At 66.8% G+C, this 24,447-nt stretch overlaps 2 protein-coding genes across 2 annotated transcripts; both read left to right on the forward strand.

The window, feature by feature from the left end:
• The first annotated feature begins 91 nt into the window (after nucleotides 1-91).
• On the forward strand, nucleotides 92-24,033 carry LOC136994689 (zinc finger protein 850-like). The gene is made up of 9 exons (XM_067313622.1): nucleotides 92-173; nucleotides 1,384-1,507; nucleotides 1,851-3,328; nucleotides 12,675-12,746; nucleotides 14,123-14,309; nucleotides 15,218-15,292; nucleotides 15,432-15,674; nucleotides 15,971-17,837; nucleotides 22,736-24,033. Exons 2-9 carry the CDS (start codon nucleotides 1,420-1,422, stop codon nucleotides 23,682-23,684), a joined length of 4,959 nt encoding a protein of 1,652 aa, XP_067169723.1. The 5' UTR covers nucleotides 92-173; nucleotides 1,384-1,419; the 3' UTR covers nucleotides 23,685-24,033.
• Nucleotides 8,235-10,791, forward strand: LOC136994712 (endonuclease domain-containing 1 protein-like). Its single transcript, XM_067313765.1, has 2 exons — nucleotides 8,235-8,961; nucleotides 9,223-10,791. Exons 1-2 carry the CDS (start codon nucleotides 8,674-8,676, stop codon nucleotides 10,528-10,530), a joined length of 1,596 nt encoding a protein of 531 aa, XP_067169866.1. The 5' UTR covers nucleotides 8,235-8,673; the 3' UTR covers nucleotides 10,531-10,791.
• Nucleotides 24,034-24,447: the final 414 nt, after the last annotated feature.

The raw sequence follows: 24,447 nt of genomic DNA on the forward strand, positions 1-24,447 counted from the left end.
AGCCGGCTCGGTAAGCGAGGGACACAGGAAGGGGATGGAGCAGCCGGGGCCGCGGCGGGGAGGGGGGGGGGACGGGGACAGGAAGGGGGGGGCCGCGCCGCCAGCCGCCGAGCGGGCACCGCGGGCCGCCCGCCGCCGCCGCCGCCTCCTCCTTTGTGCCCGACCGGCCGCAGGTAACGGCGCCGTCGGGGCCGCCGCTGCCGCCGCCGTCGGGGCGCCGCCGCCCGGCTTTGTGCGGCGCCGCTGCCCGGGGCGGGGGTCGCGGATCGGGGTGTCCCCCCCCCCCCCAAATCCCGCACCGGCCCCCCGGGCGCTCGACGGGGGCAGCGGGACCCAGCAGGGCTCAGGGCGCCCGACGGGGTGGTGGGACCTGGTGGGTGTTGGAGCTTGAGGTGCGTGATGGGGTGGTGGGATCTGGTGGGTGTCGGGGCTCGGGGTGTCCCCCGCTATCCCGCACCGGCCCCTGGGTGCTCGACGGGGGCAGCGGGACCCAGCAGGGCTCGGGGTGCCCGACGGGGTGGTGGGACCCGGTGGGTGTTGGAGCTCGGGGTGCCTGATGGGGTGGTGGGACCTGGTGGGTGTTGGGGCTTGGGGTGCCCAATGAGGTGGTGGGACCTGGAGAGGGTTTGGTCTCGGGGTATCTCCTCCATCCCGTACTGACCCTGGGGCACCCGACGGGGTGGTGGGACCTGGTGGGTGTTGGAGCTTGGGGTGTCTCCTTCATCCTATATCGACCTTTGGGTGGCCCACGGGGCGGTGGGACCTGGAGAGGGTCTGGTCTCGGGGTGTCTCCTCCATCCCGTACTGACCCCGGGGCACCTGACGGGGTGGTGGGACCCGGTGGGTGTTGGGGCTTGGGGTGCCTGATGGGGTGGTGGGACCTGGTGGGTGCTGGAGCTCGGGGTGCCCAATGAGGTGGTGGGACCTGGCGAGGGTCTGGCCTTGGGGTGTCTCCTCCATCCCGTACTGACCCTGGGGCACCCAACGGGGTGGTGGGACCTGGTGGGTGTTGGGGCTCGGGATGCCTGACGGTGTGGTGGGACCTGCTGGGGGTCAGGGCTTGGGGTGTCTCCTCCATCCTGCAGTGGGTCTGGGGTGTCTCCAGCCCCAAAGTGCCTTCCCTGTCCCATGCTGGCCTCGATGTCCCCCACCGGTGCTGGCAGCAGGACCTGCTGCGCCCCAAGGACGAGTCACCCGGCAAGCATCTGCCACGCATTGGGGGCCCTGCGGCACCTCTGCCATCCCACGCTGGCCCCCAGCATCACCCATGGGGCGTCGGGGCCTCAGGACCCCTGTCGTGTCCTGTGCTGGCTCCTGCCATCACCCCCTGGGCCGCTTCTTGGGGGACCCGAGGGGGTGACCGGGGCGCCGTTGGCCTTGCAGGGACCCGCCGCGTTGGGCGAGGCGAGGGAGCGGGCCATGGACCCCTGGGGCGCGGTGGAGCGGGACCAGAAGGCGCTGTACGAGGGCGACGTGCAGGAGGACTACGACACCCTGGTGACCCTGAGTAAGTGGTTGAGGAGGGTTGGGGGGGATCTTGCCCGACTCCAGACCTTGGAAGGAGCTGGAGACCTGGACCTGGGACCCCCCCCCGAGCATCCAGGTCCCATGTTCCAGCCTGATCCCACCCCAAAGGAGGACAGGGAAGAGCCCATGTCCTTGGTCCCTGCTCCAAGGACTTGCAGTGAGGCTTGGGGAGTTTTGGGTGAAGTTGGGGGCTCCACCTGAGCCTGGCTCGGAGGGGATGGAGCCGAGGAGCCGGTTTCTTCCCTGTGCCGTGGGTTGGGTGCGGGCAACCGTGGCAGCGACGCCCGGCTGGATTCTTCCCCCTCTCTTCCCCGCTGCCCCAGCAGGCGACGGGACGCCGAGCGACCATGAGGAAGAGGCTCCGGACGCGGACGGCCCCGAGATCGTGGAGCTGGACGCGACCGCCCTGCTGGGCCACGCCGAGGGGGCCTCCCCGGCGGCGCCGGGCGAGCAGAGCCCGGCGTGCGAGAGCCTGCGCTGGACGGTGGTGCAGCAGATCGACTCGCCGGGCAGGCAGCCGCGGCGGGGCGGCAAGGGCGGCCACGGCGCCGCCGCCGCCTTCCCCAACTTCAAGAGCATCATCGTGCTGCAGAAGAGCTACGAGTGCGGCGAGTGCGGCAAGACCTTCAGCTGCAGCTCCCACTTCAGCAAGCACCGGCGCACGCACACGGGCGAGAAGCCCTTCCTCTGCCTCCACTGCGGCAAGAGCTTCAACGTCAGCTCCAACCTCTACCGGCACCAGCGGGCCCACGCCGCCGAGCGGGCCGGCCCCCCTGCGCCCCCCGCCGCCGCCGCCGCCGAGCGGGCCGCCCACCCGCGGGGGCTGCCCTACAAGTGCGACGAGTGCGGCAAGAGCTTCCGCCGCAACACGGAGCTGGTGACCCACCAGCGGCTGCACACGGGCCGCCTGCCCTTCCAGTGCGGCCACTGCGGCAAGAGCTTCTCCTGGAGCTCCCACTTCGACCGCCACCAGCGCATCCACACCGGCGAGAAGCCCTACAAGTGCCCCGAGTGCGGCAAGTGCTTCAGCCGCAGCTCCCACCTCTACCGGCACCAGCGCACCCACGCCGGCGGGCGCTCCTACATCTGCACCTACTGCGGCCGCAGCTTCAACAGCACCCTGCACTTCGACCGCCACCAGCGCACCCACACCGGCCAGCGGCCCTACAAGTGCACCCTGTGCGGCAAGGGCTTCAGCGACGGGCCGGCCCTGGTCAAGCACCAGCGCCTGCACCTGGGCGACGGCCCCTTCCGCTGCGAGGAGTGCGGCAAGAGCTTCGGCGCCCGCGCCCAGTACGCCCGGCACCGGCGCAACCTGCACGGCGGCCAGGGCGGCGAGAAGCCCTACCGCTGCGGCGACTGCGGCAAGAGCTTCTCCTGGAGCTCCCACTGGGAACGCCACCAGCGCATCCACACCGGCGAGCGGCCCTACCAGTGCGGGGACTGCGGCAAGCGCTTCGGCCGGACCTCCCACCTCTACCGGCACCAGCGCACCCACGCCGGCGGGCAGCCCCACGTGTGCGCCGACTGCGGCAAGAGCTTCAACAGCACCCTGCATTTCCACAAGCACCAGCGCGCCCACGCCGGCGACGGCCCCCGGCACGCCTGCCCCGACTGCGGCAAGGCGTTCGCCGACGGCTCCGCTCTGGCCAAGCACCGGCGCACGCACACGGGCGAGAAGCCCTTCCCCTGCCCGCAGTGCGGCCGCCGCTTCAGCGTCAGCTCCCACCTCTACCGCCACCTCCGGAGCCACAGCGAGGAGAAGCCGCTGGAGGAGCCGCCGGATGAGCTCGCGCCCTATTAACGGAGCCGGGCGGAGGGAAGCCGGCGGGGCTGGAGCGGGGTTGACCTGCTCTCCGCGCCGGGAGCCAGCAGCCCCGGGCTCGCTGCTGCCCCGCGCCCGGGCGCAGCCGTGGGGAGGGAAGGCGCCCCGACGCCGCGGAGATGGGCGCAGCGTAGATCCCGAGCCTGCGTCGGCCCTCGCGGGCTTCAGATCCGGCCCCGAGGACGTAGTTTTAGAGGGTAGATTAGGAAGGTAGGTTAGCTAGGTGAGGAGAGCGGGATGGGGATGGGGATGGAGCTGGCGGCTCAGCGTGCGGTAGGAACGTTATCGCGGTTTTTCGCCCCGGCGGGAAAAAAAACGGACGTAATCCTGCCCCGGGAAGTCAGGCGATCCCGGCAGCGCTCGCCAGGAAGCTCCTCTCCTGCTCGTCCTCGCGGCAGCCAGGAAGAAATCCCCCCCGGCAGCCTCGCGGCTATGGGAAGTGGCGGTGCCGAGCGCCCGGGGAAGCGTGGGAAGGTTGAGGGAGCGTTTGGGAATGGTGGGAAAAGGTCCCGAAAGGGGAGCCGAAGGCTGCAGTTGGCGTCCGTGAGAGAGGGTTGGTACGTGATGGAGGTTGGCGTGTCGGAGGATCAGGCGGATGGGGGAGATGGTGGCGGGAGGAGCCGGGATGGGGATGACATGTTGCCCCCTTTCCCGCGACTCTGCGCTGCTTCTCCCGGGATGGAGGCGCTCGGAGAGGAGCAGCGTGGTGGGATGAGTGCGACGGCGGCAAGGAAATCCTGGAGGCTGCAAGCAGGGCTCGTCCTTGAGCCGGGAGGGAAAGGGCAAGGCCGCTGCTCTCGGCCCGCTCTGTGCCGGGGGGATCAGCCAGGAGAGGAGATTTGCTCCTCTGGGAGCTGCACCCGATCGGGGCGGGAACGTATGGCGGAGACCCGTTTTTGGCAAATTCTTGGCAGGTGTGAACCGATTTTTTTCCTTTTTTTCCCCCCCACGCGTACCAGGTGAAACCTTAGTCGTTTTAAGCCGTGTCTAAATCGGGAAAAGGGACCAGCCCTGCGTTAGCTTTCCGGCTCGGTGATTCCCCGCAGCCGAGGTGCGAGACCTCCGAAACGGCGGAGCCGGCGCAGGCATTGCTGTGCGACACGGCAACATTCCCTGTCATTCGGCGCGTGCGACCCGGCTCTCGTGGCTTCGTTTTTAAGGAACGAGCCGGGGCGTCTCGCCTCGGCAAAGCTGCCGGTCCCGACCTGCTGGGCTCGGACCCAAGAGAACGTGAAGCGAGCGCTTTATTTAATCTATTTATTCTATTTATTCGGTGGGAGCCCAGCTGGGGATTTAGGCACTCGGCTTTGGTCAACGCGTCCGAGCCTGGGATGTGCTGCGGGGATGGGGAGCGTGGTTTTGGGGTGGGATTCCCATTTCCAGGTGGTGCAGGTTGACCGCTGCGGCCGGGTTGTGCGGGAAGACCAGCCCGGATAGACCCCGTGGCGTTCCTTGCTGGTGAGCCGCATCCGTGCTGAACGGTCTCCTGGCTTGCAGCAGAAACCCACCAGCGATGGAGATGGGGACCCAAGACTGGAAAAAATCCTCGAGCCGAGCTAGGGAAAGGTGGGCGTTCCCACGGCCGCACCACGCAGCGATGGCCTCCGTCGTGCCACAGCTCGGAGGCGGGAGCGCAGCGCGGGTCGGGGGCTCTTCCCGACTGTTCCCGGTTTCCCGCGGGTCTCCTTTCCGGCTCCCGGTGGCGAGGAGCCTCTGTGCGCGTGGGGCTCGGTTCGTGAGCCCGATCTCTCGGCTGGTCGAGCTGGGGTTTTCGGAGAGGCGGCGGCTCCCGTGCTGCCCTGGCTGCCTGATCCATCTCTGTTCACGATAAGCAGGAACCGTGTTTGTATTGTGAATAAAATAGCCTAGCGAAAAGCCTCCTGGTGTGCTCCACGTCTCTCTGAAAGGCAGGCTCGCCTCCCGCTGCGGATCCCGGCTCCCGTCGCGCGCAGGAGCGGAGGTCGGAGCGGCGTCCTGGGTTATTCGGGGTGAAACGCGGGTTTGGGCTTGGCTCTGGGGCGACGGATGCTGGCGTGCTCTAGCAACATCCGCGCCCAGCTCGCGCGGGTCCCGGGACGCTCGGACCGGCAGCGACCGGCTCTTGGGGCTGCGTGAGCTTTTATGGCTGCTTTTAAGTCAGACCGGCTTCCCCGGCGCATCGGTGGAGCATCTGCTGTGGAGCTCCATGTCCGCTGCAGCCAGGGAACACTGGCACGGGCTCAGCTGGAAGCAGAGCTCTTTTGAGGTCTAGTTATTCTGGGTGGCACAGCTCGCTCAGCTGCCCTTTCCCGGTAATCACACTTATTAACTCAAAGGGATAAAAGCAGCAGCTCCATCAGTTCGGTTCGATTATCTGAACTCATATCTGTGTCCTGAACTTGCAGTGTTCTCCTGCAAGCGGTTCACATCCCGTGGCGTTGGCCGCGGGCAGTTGTACCCTAGGAAAACGCAAGCGGCTCAGGAGTTTGAACGACACCTATTTCCGACCCTTCGTCACCTGTGCCTTGCTCCTTGGCGCATTCCAAAAAGTGAGGCTTATTCTCCTGGGAGGATATTCTCCCGGGGTCAAGAAGCACTGAATGTTGAAAGAATCCTTGACTTTCTGACACTGACTTTGGCCGCGAGCGTGAAAGCCTGGCGCTCCGCTCTTGCTTGGCTGCGTAACCACACGATCCAGCCACGGGTCGTTCTGGGTTGAGCCAGCCCTGGGGAGGCTTGTTTTGCAACTGCTTTGGCATTTCCTTCTCTTACGCCTCTTCCCGGGAACTTCGGCGTGGAAGAGGAGCCCGAGCGTTGCTGCAGCGCTGATATCTAGACGCCGCTTGGAAGGGTGGAGTGGGGCTCGCGAGGGGGGACCGTGAGTCACTCGCGAAAAGCTCGGGGGAGTTCTGCGTCTTCGGGCTGGAAGGTAAACTCCTCATTTTTTTGGCGGGATCATCGGAACAGCTGCCAGGGCTTTTGGCCTCCAGTCCTGGGCTCCTAGGAGGTGGAACGCGGGGCTGCTTGCCGCGGCTGCTCGGCCCGCGTGGTTATCTCCGAAATGGCAGATGCTTTTGCGGCTAGGAAGCCGAGCGCTCCCTCGGCACCAGGGGAGTCGCAGAGCCCCGAGCATGACCGCGTGGTTCCCACCGCGCGGTTGTCCTGCCTGGCCGCGTCCTTGTGCTGGGCTGGCTTTTCTATATCCAGCAGCAGGTCACCGCAAGGAGAGGGCTTTGGGGGACAGGGGTAGGAATCAAGGGAAGCCAAGGCTGCCGGGACCCACGTCGCTGTGTCCTCGCCATGGGGGCTGCTGATGCACCCTCTGCTCTTGCCTCCTCCGTTGGCCTTTGGGCCTTCAGAGATGCCCAAAACACCTCTCCGATGTCTTAGGAAGGAGCAGAGTTTTCTCCTCCAGCAGCTGGGCTTCCCAGAGCCTCTGCACCTCCAGAACGTCCTCCAGCAATAGCAGGTTGGTCACAACATGTGTCTGGTTGGACCCGGGACGAACAGAGCTCGACATGTTCCTTGAAGAAAGTTCAGACCTTCTGGCGATTTTTCAGTGTACCCTTTTGTAAGGGAATTTATTGACCTGTTTCATCTGAGTTTGTGGCTCAGCACCCGTTTCCTTCAGCGATTTCCATCCTTCCAAGAGAAAGAGGGATGAAATGCTGAATGCACCTATGTTTGCTACTAACTTTCAGGCATGTTTTCCTGTGTTAATTGTCCTGTTTGTCCATTTTTTTGTGGAATTAAAAAAAACCATAAATCTGGCATTTCATTTTTCAACAAGAAATCAGATTTTCCCCTAGGAAAAAAAAATCACTTGTTCTGAAGTTCTCTGGAAATTCTATAATCTGTCATGTTTTCTTTTGAAAATCCTCTCTTATTATTATCTTCCTGGCTTTGGAACTGGTTTGAAATTATGATTCAAAAGAACTGACTTTTGCATCTTTGAAAAAATTCTTCCATCTCACGTGGTTCCTCGGGGAGAGCGGAGGAAGGGGAAGGAGGGATGGTCTTCGGACCCCTCTTCTTGCTGCTTATTGACCCGGGCATGGTCCTGGCCATACGGCATGGTCCGGCAAAGCTGCTATGGGGTGAGTGGATCAAGGCCAAATCTGGAGGGACAGACCCAGCGTGGTGTTCGTTCTTCTCCACGTTATCCCTTGGCTCTCCCTGCGCATCCGTGGGTGCTGTTTGGCTTGGGACTTCCGCCAAAAAATTGCTTTTCCTCATTACTCAAAGGCTCACGGCTTGTCTTTCCGAGTTGCAGGAGAAACCTGATAGAGGTTGTCCCTCACCTGACCTCCAGGCCAGCTCCACATGGCGAAGCACTGGCTGGAGCCCCAAAGTCAGGGTGACCCCATGTCCGGACTTTGGTCTTCGTTGGCCAAGACGCCCAGACACCAACAGCCTGGGCTTTCGTGGGTGACCCTAGGCTGAAAGGGACTGCGGTTGGGGGGAATGGCTTCGTCCACTGATGGAGACGGCTTCGTCCACTGATGGAGACGGCTTCACCCACTGACGGAGACGGCTTCGTCTACGTGGGGAAAGCACCAGGAACGAAGGGGACATGGTTCCGTGGAGGCACGGCACACCTGACGCTAGCAGGAGCCTCTTGCTGTGGAAAGGGGTTTCTGCAGACCTCATTGCAGAAGGGTGGAGGGACTTCTCGAGGGCTCTGGTCCAAGCCCTTGCTCAAAGCAGGGCTAACTTCAAAGCTATATTGGCTTGCTGCTGCTCCTTGGGGGCCTCCCTAAGTGTCGGATGGTCTTTTGCAATAGCTGGATCACTCTTTTTCCAGAGAAAACGGTGGTCCCTGCAGATAAGAACATGGCTTTTCTCCCTGGAGCAGCAGGTCACGTCGACACCCTGCCATGCCCAGGGCCTGGCAGCGTGCAGAGCTTGCTCAACTGCTGCGTGTCTTTGCCAAAAGCTCGTCTAAACGGATGGAAAATCATTGCACCGACCTGGCCAAGCTGGCAAAGCAGAGGGGGGATCCCGGCAGCGGGACTTTCCGGCATCCCGGTCACCAACGGGGCATGCCAGGGTCTTCGGATGTGCTTTAACCTCCGTGTCCGGGTGGGGACAGCCAGAGGTTTTTTGGCCACGTGCGTCTGCGAGGTCGGAGCTCGTGGAAAGCTCCGCTGGCCTCGTTTCCCCAAAGCGGCAGCTCCGCCACGGGCTGGCCGGGAAGCGGACCAGATTCCCCCCCTCCCCGGCTCGTGTCTTGGCTCCGCTTCCCGGCTCGCCTCCTCCCGGCCGGGCGCCCGCCCCCGGCTCGCGGAGCCCACAAATACCGGCGGGGAGCCGGCGCTCCTCACCTCGTCTCGCCTCCCGCCATGGCGATGCTCTGGCTCCTGGGCTGCCTCTGCGTCGGCGCGGCGCCGGCGCTGGCCAAGGTGGGCTCCTTCGGCGAGTGCCGCCGCTTCTTCTACGGGGGGCTGGAGCCCAAGCGGCTGGGCTCGCCGTCCGCCGCCAAGATCTGCCAGCAGCACCGCGGCCAGCCCTTCTTCGCCACCCTCTACGACCGCTGGCGCCTCGTGCCGCACTGGTCCGCCTACACGCTGAGCGCCGAGCTGTGCCCGGGGCAGGCGCAGCGCCGCAGCCAGTGGTTCGTGGAGCCCCAGGTGGGTCCTGTCCGTCCCCCGTGGTGGGGGTGCCGGGAATGGGGGGTCTCCGGCACGGGGAGCTGGGAAGGAGGGTGTCCCGAGGATGGGAGGAGGATGCAAGGGGGATTTTCCCGCAGCGGTGATGCAGGGATGGATGGGGACCCCGGAGGCGTGGGAATTTGCTGCTGCCGTGCCCTAAAAGAGAGGAGGGGGGATGCCCTAAAACGCTCCCCACCGGAGCGTTGCTGACCGGCCCGGGGCTCTCCGCCTTTCCCGCAGCTGGTCAGCGCGGACTTGTCGCCGGACATGTCCATGGAGAGCGAGTGCAGCCCGTGCCGCGGCGAAGGGAAGCTCAGCCAGGCGCTGAACGAGCACTACGAGGACACGGCCTTCGTCCGGGGCCAGCTGAACCCCGGCGCCCACCAGTGCGGCGCCTCCCGCACGGCCACCTTCGCCCTCACCAACGCCGTGCCCCTGGAGCCCTGCTTCGCCCACGGGCGCTGGCGGGCGCTGCAGTGGGTGCTGCGGGCCCAGCTGCGGCAGAGCTGCCCCGCGAGCGACGGCGGCGTCGCCTACGTGGTGACGGGGGCCACCCCCGGCGCGGACGCCATCCCCGCCGACGACGACAGGGAAGGGGACCGCGAGCGGCTGCTGGGCCAGGTGACGGTGCCCCGGCACGTCTGGACGGCCGTTTGCTGCGACAACGCCAAGCCGGAGGAGAAGTTCTCCCTGGCCTTCCTGGCGGAGAACAAGGCGAGCTCCAAGATCCAAGTCCTCCAGGTGAAGAAGCTGGCGGAGAAGCTGGCGGCCATACACCAGACGCTGGAGACCATCGAGATCTTTGCAGACGACTGCAACTCGCAGAGCCCCAAAACCCAGGACGTTTTATCGGCGGTGACAAATGCCCTGGACTCCTCTCTCTCCGCCTTTCCAGCAGAGGCGTGGAAAGACCTGGATGATCCAGACAGCTCCGAGGAGGACCAGAAGCTGGACGTGGCAGTCACCTTGAGCTTCTCCAGCATGGCAAGGTGGCACCAGCGCTTCACCAAGCTGCACCGCCAGGGCTCCCTGGCCTGCGTGCTGCAGCGGGCCGACACCGTGGGGGACCCAGCCGTCCCCGCCGGCACCTGGGCCAAGGAGTGCGTCCTGCAGGAGCAGAAGCACCTGCCCGGCTCCATGGCGGCGGCCGAGGGCTGGTCCTGCGACCGGCTGCCCTGCGACTTCCACGGCAAGTCCTCGCACCGCTGGTGCTACACGGACGAGCGGAGCGGCGAGAGCCGGGTCCCGTGCTGCAGCAGCCGCTGCGCCGCGGCGGACGGCGAGGAGAAGTTCACCTGCGACCGGGGCGACGGCAAGCGCATCGCCTGCTCGCCGCTCTACTCGGCCGTGACGATCCAGGGGCAGCCGTGCCGGGCCGGCTTCCCCTGCGGCCTCTACGGCAAGCGCTACTTCTGGTGCTACACGGACGACCAGAACAACTGGGGCTACTGCTGCGCCCCGCAGCACTTCTGCGGCAGCCACGGCTACAGCTACTCCTGGTGCTACGTGGGCAACACCTGGAGCAAGTGGGAGTACTGCAACCCCTGAGCTCGGCTCCGTCCCCGGGGTCCGCGGCCGCGGGCTGGGGGCCAGCCGTCGCCAGCTTTAGGCTTTCCCGGGACGCGGGATGTGCCCGGAGCGCTGCTCTCCGGAGGCCTTGCGCCGGCAGCTTCCGCGCGGGCGGCAGGAGGAAGCGGGGCGCCTTGCCGCTCCCCGGGAAGAGCTGCTTGCGCGGTTAAGACCGGCGGCTGTTGCCGCCGCCGGAGCTTCGCCGGTTGTACTCCCGCGTGCACAAATAAAGTCGGCGCTTTGGGCAAGAGCCGCTCCGTGTCTGCTTTTAGCACCGCGGGGGGAGCAGAGCCCCACGGAGATCGCTGCTCCAAGCAAGACCCCTTGGCCGGGCACGCGCCTGGGGCTGGAGCCGCGACGTTCCCGCTTCCAGACCCACCCCTGGCTCTGACTTCTGGGGCGCGGGGGCTGGCGGAGGGGCTCTTCCAGGGCATCGTCACCCCGGTGCATCCCGGACGGCGCTCGCAGGGCAACCTTGCCCCACCGCCAGTCCTCGTGGCTGTCACGGCATCTCGCACCCCAGCGCTCCCGACTGCGAGACGCCGAAGACCACCCGAATTTTCACGCGCCGGATAACGCCCCGTTGCTCTGAGCCCCCGTCGCGTGACGTGGTTAGAGGCAGCTCGTGCAGGAGCTGATGCTGTCCGGGCATTAACGGCCCCGATCTGCCCCACCTGGGACCCCCACCCACCCCTGCCCATGGCCCCGGGCGCTATTTAAGCCCAGCCTGGGGCCATCAGCCCCTTCCCCAGCTCTGCTGGAGCAGCACCACTCTGCAGCTCAGCCCCAGCCATGGATCCCGCTGATCCGGACCCTGGGCCGGCTTCCCAGCTTGCCCCCGTTCCTGCCTCATCCCCACAGATGTCCCTGGACCACGGACCATCCCCGGCTGCCCTGCTTGTCCGGCTCAGGTACCGCGGGCCCTTGGGGAGCTGCTGCGCCGCGGCGGCTGCTTTGCCTCCTGCCAATGCTCCCGCTACTCTCATTTTTTTCCCCGTGAATTGGGAAGTAAAACTTCGCCGAGAGTCTGGGGTTTCCCCGCGATGCTGGAGACATCCAGCGGTGACTCGCACGCTGCAGCGCGCGCAATTATCCGGTTATAATTCACGGCCCGAGGGCTCATTAATTCTCAGCTGGCGCTTTCTGTCCAAAAGCAGGGACGCGCGTGCGAGCGTGGGCACGGAGCGATTCCCGGAGCTGTGAGCGGGCACAGGCGGTCGCTCCGCTGTCTCTCCGGCTCATCCTTCCCTGCGCACCCAGAAATGCTCCCGTGGTTGTGGTCTGCTGCCGCACGCTGGGGTGGGCGATTTGCTCCCTTTGCACCGCGCGGAACAGGGGCACCCTGCTCCGCTCCTGCCATCAAGGGGGTTTTGAGGGAAAAGGTTCCCGAGGGAAGGCTGCTGCGAAGCTGGGTTTGCCGTGGTGTCCTGCACCAGCCCGCCTGGAGTTCGAGCCCGGCGAAGCAGAGGGCCCCGGGCGAGTGTTGGAGATGGGCCCTGCTGTTCGCACCGCGCCGGGGTCGGATGCGCCGAGCCGGCGTCGTCTCATCCCGCGTGGAGTCTCTGGTGTCTAACGCTGCGGTTGTGCCCGTCCCTCGGTCGCCTTGCAAGCGTCCCTGGTGGCTCCTGCCCCGGGGGGGCCCCGCGGCCGCCCTGCCCTTGGGCATCACCATGGCAGGGAGGGGGGGGTGGCGGCTGGCAGGGACCCCCCCCCCCCCCCCGAGCACCCGGATGCTGCGAGTGGGAGCGCTGGGGGGGGGTCCCCGGGCTCCGGGGGGGACCCCGCGGGCAAAGCCGCCCCCCGGGTGTGTGTGGGGGGGGGAAGCGGGGAGCGTTCACCCGCCTCCCTCGGACCCGCGGCCGGCGAGGGGGGGATTCTCCAGTGTCTAATACGGGGGTTGAGCCCGCCCGCCGGCGGGGGGGGCTCGGGGGGTCCCGGGGGGGGGCCGGGCCGGAGGCGGGGGCCGCTAGAGGGCCCTGGCTGGTGCGGGAGGGAGGAGGAGGAGGAGGAGGAGGAGGGCCGCGGCTCTCGCTGCTCACTGTATCCGGGTCACACGGGGAGCCGCCTCCACCGGGACCGGTGCGCGGCCGGGAGCCCAGCGCCGAGCGCCCCGCGGCGGGCAGCGCCCCGGTGCCGCCGCCCCCCCCCCCGGCCCCCCCGCGCCCGCCCGGGCTCTGCCCCGCCGCAGCCCGCAGGTAACGGGGGGGGGGGGGCCCGCGCCCCCCGCCCCCGCCGCCCCCTCCGGGCTGCCGGGGCTTCCCGGCGCCCCGGAGCCTGCGGGGGGGCTCGGGGGGCGGGAGGGGTTCGTGTGTCCCGGGAATGTGTCTGTGTGTGGGGGGGGGTGTGGGGGTGTGTGTGCAATGGTTGGGCACCCCAAAGAGCAGGGCACGCAGCCTCTGGGCACCCCGGAGAGCAGGATGCACGGTCCCGGGCACCCCGCTCCGGGCACGGGGTGTGCAGCGCCGGGCACCCCGCTCCGGGCACGGGGTGTGCAGCTCCGTGCACCCCCAGGAGCTGGGCAGCCCGCTCCAGGCACGGGGCGTGCAGCTCCAGGCACCCAGCTCCGTGCACCCTGAGGAGCCGGGCGTCCTGCTCCGAGCATGGGGCGTGCAGCTCCGTGCAACCCCAGGAGCTGGACACCCGGCTCCAGGCATGGTATGTGCAGCTCCGTGCACCCCCAGGAGCCGGACACCCAGCTCCAGGCACCCTGAGGAGCCGGGCATCCCGCTCTGGGCATGGTGTGTGCAGCTCCGTGCACCCTGAGGAGCCGGGCATCCCGCTCTGGGCATGGTGTGTGCAGCTCCGTGCACCCTGAGGAGCCGGGCATCCCGCTCTGGGCACGGGGCGTGCAGCTCCGTGCACCCTGAGGAGCCGGGCATCCTGCTCTGGGCACGGGGTGTGCAGCTCCGTGCACCCTGAGGAGCCGGGCATCCCGCTCTGGGCATGGGGCGTGCAGCTCCGTGCACCCTGAGGAGCCGGGCATCCTGCTCTGGGCATGGTGTGTGCAGCTCCGTGCACCCTGAGGAGCTGGGGATCCCGCTCTGGGCATGGTGTGTGCAGCTCCGTGCACCCTGAGGAGCCGGGCATCCTGCTCTGGGCATGGTGTGTGCAGCTCCGTGCACCCTGAGGAGCCGGGCACCCAGCTCCAGGCATGGGACGTGCAGCTCCGTGCACCCTGAGGAGCCGGGCATCCCGCTCTGGGCATGGGGCGTGCAGCTCCGTGCACCCTGAGGAGCCGGGCATCCCGCTCTGGGCATGGTGTGTGCAGCTCCGTGCACCCTGAGGAGCCGGGCATCCCGCTCTGGGCATGGTGTGTGCAGCTCCGTGCACCCTGAGGAGCCGGGCACCCAGCTCCAGGCATGGTGTGTGCAGCTCCGGGCACCTGGAGGAACCGTGCACCCTGCTCCGGGCACCCTGAGGAGCTGGGCACCCTGCTCCAGGCATGGGACATGCAGCTCCGGGCACTTGGGGCACCCAGCTCTGGGTATCCCGGAGATCAGGGCACCCAGTTCCGGGTGCCATGGGCACATAGCTCCGAATGTCTGATGCCGACACCTCCGCTTCCCCGCAGCCCGTGGGGGTGCGAGAGTGCCTGGGGGTGCTCACGGCGCCGGGGGGGCCTCTGGCTCTTCCAGGGGCCGGCGAGCATCCGAAGGCGGCGGCGCTGCCGGCTGAGGGAGACGTTTCGCTCCGGGACCCCCGTCCCCCCCATCCCCGGGACACGATGCAGGAGAACTACGAGAACGTGATTTCCCTGGGTGAGGATCGCCGGGGTCGGCTCCGGCTCCGCTCCGGCATGGCCGAGGGGGGCTAACGGGCTGCATCTCCTCGGGGTGGATGTGGTCCGGGCCGCAGACGCCTGCGTTCCCTGTTTCTTGCACTTCCCGCGCTCCTCCACATTTCCCCTCGGCCCTTTCCCTCTCCTCCGGAACGTGCTCTGGGCTCGGCACGGGGCAGGACGGACCCCCGGCTCGGTTGACATTCCCCAGCCTGGAGCGATGGTGGAGAGCTTGCCACCACGCGCGGCTCCTTGCCCCGGAGCCGGGGAGGATCCGGCGGTGCCGAGCGGGGCCGGAGCCCCTCTCGGGGGGGGGGGCGAGACAGCCTCGGAGCGGATTCCAGGCCCAGCTGCTTTTCATTAAACCTGCATTCCCGGCCGGGTGGGAAACCTGGGGGCCCCTCGGCAGGTCGCGGCGCTCCGCGGCTGGGTCCCGGGGCCGCGCGCTTGCCGAGCGGGAAGGAGGGGTGGCTCCTGCCAGCATCCCCCCGGGAATTCCCCCCTGGAGAAGCCGGGATGGGGGGGGGACAGGCAGGAAAACGAATCCATGTCTGCAGGTTGAAGCCTGCTGAGCCGGTGGGAAACCCCTAAATTCCTCAATCCTCTAAGGACGAGCCCCAGCCCCGCGCGGGGCCCTGCCGAAATCCCACCTCGGAGGTGCTGGGTTCCTCCGGGGGTCTCCCGGGTTGATGGACGCCGTTGTCCCTCCCGTGTTTGGGGCTCGTTTCCGGGGGGTGTGGGACAGTCTCTTGGCCGCTTTGGGAATGGGCTCCGAGCACGGTGACCCCGCGGGTGGGCTACGTCGCCGGCTGCACCTTGAGGAGCTCACGGGGGGTGAGATCCGTCAGGAGGCGACGGGCGCCTGACCCTTCTCCGTGTCCCCTCCAGCGGAGGAGATCGCCATCAGCTGGCCCCGCATAACGGCCTTCGCCGAGTCGCACCGGAGGAGGGGAATGGTCTCCGGTGAGTCTCCGGAACGCGGCCGTCCCTCCGGAGCGGGACGGTGACCGCGCCGGGCTCTAGGGTTGGGTGTTTTCCGGCGGTGGCGGTGGCTCGTGCTCCGCGGCTGGAGCCCTCTCCAGAGGCTGCGCCGCTCTTGCAGGCGTCGACATGGACTGCGAGCAGAGCCAGCTGGAGCCGCCGGCGGCGGTGGCGCAGGGCTCCGCCGGGGCCGGCTCCGGCGACGGCGGCATGAATCCCGACCTCCGCCGGCAGCTGGGGCTCATCCTGCAGACGGCCGGCCGCACCCAGGTGGAGAAGATGCTGCGGGAGCTGGTGAGGGAGCAGAGCCAGGAGGGCAAGCGCCGGAGCCGCAAGAAAGCGCCCAGGAGCCCCAAGGACGGAGGTGACGGGGACGGGATGGAGGGGACGGGGATGGGACGGGGGTCCGGTGGGGACCGGCCGTGCTGGGACACGGTGGGGGGCAGTTTAGGGGCTGCTTCCGATTTTGGGGGGGGGCAGCTGAGCAGGGGGTTTGATCTTCCCGCGGTGACCTGCTCCGTCCCCAACGTGGGGATGCGCTTGGATTTTTTTAATCTATTTTTTAAATGGGGTTTAGGCGCGTGGAAATCATCCCGGGAAGGATCCCGGGGCGACCTCGGCATGCGCCGGGCTGACTCCCGGCCCCGCTCCGTGTTGCAGGTGACGGGGCGGCGAGCGGGAATGAGGAGGAGGAAGAGGAGGAGGAAGAGCAGGCGGCCGCCCGGGAGGGTTCGGAGAAAGCCGAGTCCCCGGCGCCTTCGCTGGAGGATCCCGACCAGGGCAAGGCCAGCGGGAGCCAGTGCCGGGCCGAGGGGCAGCCGGCTCCGCAGCGCAAGAGCCCCGGGCCGGCGGCCAAGGGCGCGCGGCGCGCCGGAGCCGCCAAGAAGGGCGCCGGGGCCCCGCCGCCGGCCCGGGGCTCCGCCGGCGCCGGCGTCTGCACCGAGTGCGGGAAGGGCTTTGGCTGCGGCCGCTCGCCGCCGCCGCCGGAAAAGCCGCACCAGTGCGCCGAGTGCGGGCGCTGCTTCCGCCAGCGCTCCATCCTGGCCAAGCACCAGCGGGTGCACACGGGCGAGAAGCCCTACCGCTGCGGCGACTGCGGCAAGTGCTTCAGCCGCGGCTCCAACCTCACGCAGCACCAGCGCATCCACACGGGCGAGCGGCCCTTCCGCTGCGGCGACTGCGGCAAGAGCTTCATCCAGAAGTCGGACCTGGAGCGCCACCAGCGCGTGCACACGGGCGAGCGGCCCTACCGCTGCGGCCAGTGCGGCAAGTGCTTCAGCGTCAGCTCCCACCTCGACCGCCACCAGCGCACCCACGGCGCCGGCGACCCGCGGCGGCCCCACGGCGCCGCGCCGCAGCCCCGCACCCGGCTCCAGCAGCAGCAGGAGGAGGCGGCGACGGCGGCGGCGGCTGCCCACCAGTGTCCCGAGTGCGGCAAGTGCTTTGCCCAGCGGGCCTCGCTCTCCAAGCACCGCAAGACCCACAGCGGCGAGCGGCCCTACCGCTGCGGCGACTGCGGCAAGAGCTTCAGCCGCAGCTCCAACCTCACGCAGCACCAGCGCATCCACACCGGCGAGCGGCCCTTCCAGTGCGGCGACTGCGGCAAGAGCTTCATCCAGCGCTCCGACCTGGAGCGCCACCAGCGCGTGCACACCGGCGAGCGGCCCTACACCTGCGCCGACTGCGGCAAGAGCTTCAGCGTCAGCTCCCACCTCGACCGCCACCAGAAGATCCACGCCGCCGAGCAGGCCTCCTACCGCTGCCCCGAGCACCTCAAGGGCTTCCTGGCCGCCCACCAGCACGGCAAGCTCTTCAAGTGCTCCGAGTGCGGCCGCTGCTTCAGCCAGAGCGGCGCCCTGGTGAAGCACCAGCGGGTGCACGCCGGCCAGCGGCTCCAGCAGTGCGCCGACTGCGGCAAGAGCTACGCGGCCGCCCCGGCGCCCCGCGCCAAGCCCCGCAAGTGCACGGACTGCGGCAAGAGCCTGGGCGCCGCGGCGGCGGTGACGGCCGCCGCGCACCCGCGCCTCCGCGCCCAGCAGTGCATGGACTGCGGCAAGAGCCTGGGCGGCGGGAAGGAGGCGGCGGCAGCGGCGGCGCCGGCCGAGAAGCCCTACAAGTGCGGCGACTGCGGCAAGGGCTTCGGGCAGCGCTCGGCGCTGGTGAAGCACCAGCGCATCCACACGGGCGAGAAGCCCTACGCCTGCGGCGACTGCGGCAAGAGCTTCATCCAGAAGTCGGACCTCACCATCCACCAGCGCATGCACACGGGCGAGAAGCCCTACCGCTGCGGCGAGTGCGGCAAGTGCTTCAGCGTCAGCTCCAACCTCATCACCCACCAGCGCACCCACCTGGGCGAGAAGCCCTACCAGTGCTCCGAGTGCGGCAAGAGCTTCATCCAGCGCTCCGAGCTCACCATCCACCAGCGGGTGCACACGGGCGAGAAGCCCTACAAGTGCGCCGAGTGCGGCAAGTGCTTCAGCCGCAGCTCCCACCTCAACCGGCACCAGCGCACGCACGGCGCCGACAAGCCCTCGCCGCCGGCCAAGGGCGCCGCGGGAGCCGGCAACCCGCCGCCGCCGCCGGCCTCGGCCGCCTTCTCGGGGGCCGCGTTCGGCGCCGCCGTGCCCTCGCTGCCGCCCTTCCCGGCGTCGCCCTCGCCGCTGCCCATCGCCTCCCTCTCCAGCGCCCCGCTGGAGCTGCCCTGGGCCCTCTCCTTCCCCTCCCGCGCCTTCCCCCACCCCTCCTTCCCCTCGGCCGCCCCCTCCGGACCCCCCACCTCCTCCCTCATCAATTAATTCCCCCCCCTTCTCCCGGCACCGCCGTGACGCCCGCGCTCTTCCTCCTCCTCCTCCTCCTCTTCCTCCCCCCGGCTGCAAGCGGAGTTTGTCCCTGCAGCCCCCCGTTCCTGTGGCTGGGGGGGGTTTTATCCCTTCCTGCCTTTTATTTAACGCGCTGGTGCATCTGGGAAAAGAGGGAGCTGGGAAACGCTCCCCCCCCCCCATCCTCCCTCTCCCCTTTTTTTTTTTTTAAAAAAAAAGGAATTTTTTTAGAAGTATTTTTAACAAAACGGCCGCCGCCTCGTTGCAGCCCGTCGCGCCTTTTAGCCGGGCTGGCGATGCTGCGGAGCTGCTCCCCTGTCCTGCATCCGTCCTCTTCCCCGCGACGCCCGCGTGGGATGATTTTCCCCTCCTGGCGTCGTCTCCCGGCTTCGCAGCCGCCCACGTTCCCGCCCCAAAACGCTCCTCGACGGAGGCGTCGAGTGCGGATCCTGCAATTTTTTATTTTGGGGGGGAAGGAGGAAGACAACTCCAATCCCACCCTCATTACTATTATTATTCCTAAGGGAGTTTCCCCATCCCTTCCCCGCCGCTCTTTAAAGCGCGGCCGGCGATTTGCCGGATCTCCGAGGGCTCCGCGGGGACGACGCTCGCAAGCCGCTAAAACCGAGGCCGGGAAGGGGGATTTTCTTTCCCCCGGCCTGGGACGGAGCAGCCTCGCAGGACTCCCATTTCCCGGGTTATTTTGGGCAGCGGAAGGGGATTTGTCCCTGTCTGTGACTTGGATCAGTGGAAGATTTTTTTTTTAAATTTTTTTACTGCTGTTGCATATCTCATTCCCAGGCTTTTGTTTTCCATTTTTTTTAATTTTTTTATTTTTATAGCCCTGTAAATAGCCTGGTGGTAGCTGTAGACTTTGTAAATACTATATATATATATTTTTCCCCCCCCTCCCTTCTTTTAATCTATTTCCCAGTAGCTCCTTGAGGCGAGAAACGCCTCGTCCGGGAAAGCGGCGGAGCTGCCGAAGCTGGATCCGGCTCTGACGCTCCCCGATACCCAAAGAAATTCCCCCCCGGATTGGGCAGCAGTGGGTTTCGGGGCTGGTTTTCACCACCGGGGGGGGGGGGGGTTATTCCCAACTACCTAGGGAGGGTTAATACTATTTTTTCCTCCAAAGATTAAGCGGAATAAGCTACGTCTCTGCTATGCATTGACCCTCCGCGATGGTGCCTGTCGGCTCCGCGGGGGAAAAAAAAAAAAAAACCCTCCTTGGAGCAGCTTCGGATTCTTGGATCTTCAGCCGGGGGCGAAGCCACCCTTTCCCGCCCGTGTCGTAGTCGAGACTGTGGTTATCGTCCGTGTGTCCCAGTAGGGCGTTTGATATCGGACTTGTAGTCGCCTAGTTTTTAAAAAAAAACTCAAAAAGGAAAAAAAAAACCAAACCCAAAACCTGAGCCTAAATACAGAAGCGAGTATTTAACCCCGTCCGGAAACGTCCCGGGGGATTTGCTGTGCCGCCGGCCGGAGGCTCGGGCTTCGCTGGCGGTTGGCGTGCGGCGCGGAGGAGAAGCAAGAGGAGATGATGTGAAATCACCTGTCCCTTCCCAGGCTGCTTTGTTTGTGTGTGTTTTGTGTTTTATTTTCATTTTTTTTCCTGGAAGAATGTGACGTTTTATTCCTTCTCCCAGGAACGCCGGGCCGAGAAGGGTTTGCGGCTTTAACGCGCGGATGTCCCTCGAGCGGGGAAAGCTCTTGCCCGCTGCCCGGGCTGCTGCGACCCGGAGATCTTTCGTCCTTAAAAAAAAAACCCCAAAAACTGTTGGTCTCATTTTTAGGCTGCGGAAGAAAAAACTTACGGACACGGATTTGGCTTTGGGGAGCTGAGACATCGCCCTGCAGCTGCTGATTTTGGGTCTTAAGTTATTTGTGTCCCCCCCCCCCCCCCCCCCCCGGTAGCTTGTTTAAAACACCCCGGTGGCGCTCGATGGCTGAGTCTGCATCCGAGGGATCCGGACTGTGGCCGCAGGGGAAAACTCGCGTCGGCGAGCGTCGGTTTGGGGCTTTTTTTGCTTTTTTTGTCCTTTTTCCCCTGGCTGCTTTGTCCTGATGGACGGGATTCCCTGGCGGAAGAGCCGGCTGGGATCGCTCAGGCCCCTGGTGCCGCGGGGCGGGCGCGAAGCCCTCCCCAAATCCCGGTGTCTCCTCTCATCCGCCGGGAAAACGAGGCCGATTCCCGTCCGCCTCCGGGTGCATCTCTGTCCTGACGGGCAGCTCCCACATCCCGAGACTTTTCCCTGGAAAAGCGGAAACGCTTTAGCCCAAAACACCCGCGGTGGGGGGGAAAATCCCCCCAATGGGACCTTTTACCTGTTGTCGTAGGAAAAAAAAAGAAGAAAGAAAAAAGAAAAAGAAGAAAAAAAGAAGCTAGTGAAATTTTGATATTCCTGTATTTTTACCGCCGCGTCGGCTCTCTGGCGTGTTTTTTCTGGGTGCCGCTGTTTTCTGAGCCTCTTCCCTCGGCCCTTCGTCCCCTGTGTGCAGAGCCCGGCCGCTGGCATCACTGTAAATAAAACCGGAGCTTTTTAGCCGCGTTTCGCCCCCTTCCCGCGCGCGCGATACCCCCGACGCCTCGTTTATGGAAGTGGAAAATGGGCCGTTTCCAGCTTTTTTTGTAAAAGAAAATGTTCTGCCTCTTTTTTTTTTTTTATATATATATATAATTTCTGGTTTGAAGTGACTTTGTATTTCGAAATCGCCTTTGATTTAATAAAAAGAGAGCCTGACGTCCCGGCGTGTCCTCGGCCGCCTTCTGCGGGAGAGCGCGTTCTTCCTCCTAAAAAGGTCTATTTTGGCTGCCTGCTCTAAGGGGGGGGGGTCGGGGTGCTGGTCCTCGGCTTTCCGGGCCCTACGGAGAGCCCAGGCGTCCTGGCTCCGCTCCTCCCGCGGGACTGGGGTCTCCCGCCTCCCGAAGGCCTTTGGATTGGGGCAGAAAATGCGAAAAGTGCTCCGATTGCGGGTAAGGAAAAACTCGCATGCAACCGCGTGGGTTGTTTTCACAGAGGGATCAGGGAATTTTGCACTTGTGTGTGCGTGGGGGGGAAGTTTTCCAAAACTTTTTCCCAGCTCTTTTCCCGGTGGTTGTTTCCTTCCCTCCTGTGTCCGGCCCTTGCTGCTGTGCGTTTCCACTGCTGTCACGACTCAGCCGCGGGCACGTTCTCAGCTGGCTCCGCGGATGCCCACGGCGGGGTTAAAGCAAGCCCTGGATTTGGGAGCGGGAGGATCGGGGGCTCCTTGGACCCGGAGGCCCCTTTCCTTTAACTCCCCCCAGGAGTTTTGTCCTCTCCGAGGGACATTTTCCTCTTTTCCCGCGGCGCAGGCGTCTGCTTTCTCGCCCTATCCGTCCGGGATGTGTCTTTATATCCCGGCTTTTTTGGAGCCGGTGGGGCTAAGGGATATGCGCGGATACGGCTCGTCCGGCAGGGAGGGGGGGCCCCCCGTCCGGGGTGCTGCCGTGCGCCCATTGCTCAGGCTGGCATGTGGAGGCAGCGGGAAGGCTCGGGGCCGGTCGGGATGTGCCGGGGGGGAGCTCCGGGCCGGGCCGCGGCCATTGGAGGCGGCCGTGGGCGGGGAGGAGGCGCCGCTTCCTCCCCGTTTCCTCTTCCGAGGGCGAGAGCCCCCCGCCGCCGCCGCCGCCGTGCCGGGGGGAACGGGGGGCCGCAGCGAGCCGCGGCGGGGGGGGAGCCGTGCGGGTGCCCCCCTTCCCCGGCTGCCGGCTCCGGGGTCGGGAACACCTCCGGGAAGCTCCCGTAGCCATCGCTCGCCCGCTGAGCGGAGCATCCTGGCATCCTTTGGATCCCCCTTGGCAGGTCCCAGCCCCGCATCCCTGCTCCGGGGCCGGCTGAGGCTCGGCCAACTCGTGACGGGGAAGACGCTGGGCAACGCTTCCAGCCAGGCTTTTCCAAGAGGGGAGGCTTTTCCCGGGAGGGGGGTGAAATAACACTTTCTCGCCTTGGCTGGAGGCTGCCTGCCGGCATCCGGAGCGTCCGGAGCGTCCGGCCCCGGCCCTCGCCATGGAGCCCTGCGTCCTGCTGGACCCGCAGCAGAAAGCCCTGTACCGGGACGTCATGCAGGAGAGCTACGACACCCTCATGGCCCTGGGTAAGGTCCCCCCCAACCTCCCGGGCCGCGTTTCGGGATGCGGGAATGGGGACGCGGGGGACACGGATCCGGCGCCCGGCCCGGGGGTATCGCTCGGCCCTTTCCCCCCACCTCGCTGCAGAATTCCCCCTGCTGAAGCCGGACGCGACCTCCCGGCCGGAGCGCGGGAAGCAGCCGAGCGCCCCGGCACCCTGGAGCGACGCTGAGCGGGATGCGGCTCGCGACGGTAAGGATGTGCGCCGGCGGGGAGGGGGCTTCCCTTCTTCCCCCCCCCCCCCCCACCCCAGCTTGAACCGGCACCGGTGTTTTCCTGGAGCTGGATGGCGCGTGGAGGCTGAGCACTGTCGCGCTCGGTGCACGCATGGCCCGTTCTCTCCGCAGCGGGCGAGCGGCTCGAAGCCGAGCAGCGGGACGAGCCTTCCTCGCCGGCCGGGGCGAAGCGGCGGGGGCGGCGCGGGACGGCGGCGGCGGCGGCGGCGGCGCGGAGACCCTACGAGTGCCAGGACTGCGGCAAGGGCTTCGCCTGGAGCTCCCACCTGGAGCGGCACCGGCGGACGCACACGGGCGAGCGGCCCTTCGGCTGCGGCGAGTGCGGCGAGCGCTTCACCCAGAGCTCCCACCTGCGCCAGCACCAGCTGGCCCACGGCGGCGAGCGGCCCCACAAGTGCGGCGAGTGCGGCAAGCGCTTCGCCGAACCCGCCGCCCTGGCCGCCCACCGCCGCGGCCACCTGGCCGCCAAGCCGTACCGCTGCGGCGCCTGCGGCAAGGGCTTCGCCTGGAGCTCCCACCTGGAGCGCCACCGGCGCACGCACACCGGCGAGCGGCCCTTCCGCTGCGGCGACTGCGGCGAGGCCTTCGCCCAGAGCGCCCACCTCGCCAAGCACCGGCGCACGCACACCGGCGAGCGGCCCTTCCGCTGCCCGCTCTGCGCCCGCGCCTTCGGCGACAGCTCCGACCTCGCGCGCCACCGGCGCACCCACGCCGCCGCCGCCGCCCGGCCCCGGCAGCGCCCGCCACCGCCGCCTCCGCCGCCGCCGCCGCCGCCGCCGGCCGCCCGCTGCCCCGAGTGCCGGCAGGGCCCCGAGCGCCGGCGCTTCGCCTGCGGCGCCTGCGGCAAGGTCTTCGCCTGGAGCTCCCACCTGGAGCGCCACCGGCGCACGCACACGGGCGAGCGGCCCTTCCGCTGCGGCGACTGCGGCGAGGCTTTCGCCCAGGCCGCCCACCTGGCTAAGCACCGCCGGCGGCACGCGGGCCAGCGGCCCCACCGCTGCCCGCTCGGCGCCGACGGAGCCGAGCTCGCCCGCCGCCGGCACGTCCGCCACACTGCCGCCGGTGCCGCCGATGTCCCCCACCCCTGCCCGGGCTGCGGCAAAGCTTTCGGCACCGGCGCCGCCCTCGCCAAGCACCAGCGCCTGCACCCGGACTGCCAGCCTTGAGCCGGTGCCGTGCACCAGCATCGCTCCGGATGGGACCCACTGGAGCCTGCCAGTGCCGTGCACCAGCGTCGCTCCGGATAGGACCTGCTGGAGCTTGTGCCGTGCACCAGCATCACCCTGAATGGGACCATCTGGAGCTTGTGCCATGCATCAGCATCACCTGGATGGGACCATCTGGAGATTGTGCTGTGCACCAGCATCACCTGGATGGGACCATCTGGAGATTGTGCCATGCACCAGCTTCACCCTGAATGGGATCTGCTGGAGACTCTGCCGTGCACCAGCATCACCCCGGATGGGACCTGCTGGAGCCTGCGCCGTGCACCAACATCGCCCTGGATCGGACCCACCGGAGTCTGCCTGATGCCATGCACCAGTGTTGCTTTGGATGGGACCATCTGGAGCTTGTGCCGTGCACCAGCATCTCCCCGGATGGGACCTGCTGGAGCTTGCACTGTGCACCAGCATCACCTGGATGGGACCATCTGGAGCTTGTGCCGTGCACCAACTTCACCCCGAATGGGATCTGCTGGAGACTGTGCCGTGCACCAGCATCACCTGGATGGGACCTGTTGGAGCCTGCACCGTGCACCAACATCACCCTGGATTGGACCCACCGGAGCCTACAGGGGCCGTGCACCAGCGTCGCCTTGGATGGGACCATCCGGAGCCTGCCTGTTGCCATGCATCCCACACCGGTCTCCTTCCGGGAGACGGACCCGGCTCACCCATGGGTGGGACACGCATCCCCCGTGACGTCCCC

This window comes from Apteryx mantelli, chromosome 32, assembly GCF_036417845.1.
Source record: "Apteryx mantelli isolate bAptMan1 chromosome 32, bAptMan1.hap1, whole genome shotgun sequence".
NCBI lineage: Eukaryota > Metazoa > Chordata > Aves > Apterygiformes > Apterygidae > Apteryx > Apteryx mantelli.

Excerpts from the sequence above, each read along its gene's own strand:
- LOC136994689 (XM_067313622.1), top strand. The coding sequence starts at position 1,420 with ATGGACCCCTGGGGCGCGGTGGAGCGGGACCAGAAGGCGCTGTACGAG. Across the intron at positions 12,747-14,122 it reads TGCCCCGCCGCAGCCCGCAG|CCCGTGGGGGTGCGAGAGTG; the intron begins GTAACGGGGGGG and ends GCTTCCCCGCAG. Across the intron at positions 15,293-15,431 it reads GAGGAGGGGAATGGTCTCCG|GCGTCGACATGGACTGCGAG; the intron begins GTGAGTCTCCGG and ends CCGCTCTTGCAG.
- LOC136994712 (XM_067313765.1), top strand. The coding sequence starts at position 8,674 with ATGGCGATGCTCTGGCTCCTGGGCTGCCTCTGCGTCGGCGCGGCGCCG. Across the intron at positions 8,962-9,222 it reads AGTGGTTCGTGGAGCCCCAG|CTGGTCAGCGCGGACTTGTC; the intron begins GTGGGTCCTGTC and ends CCTTTCCCGCAG.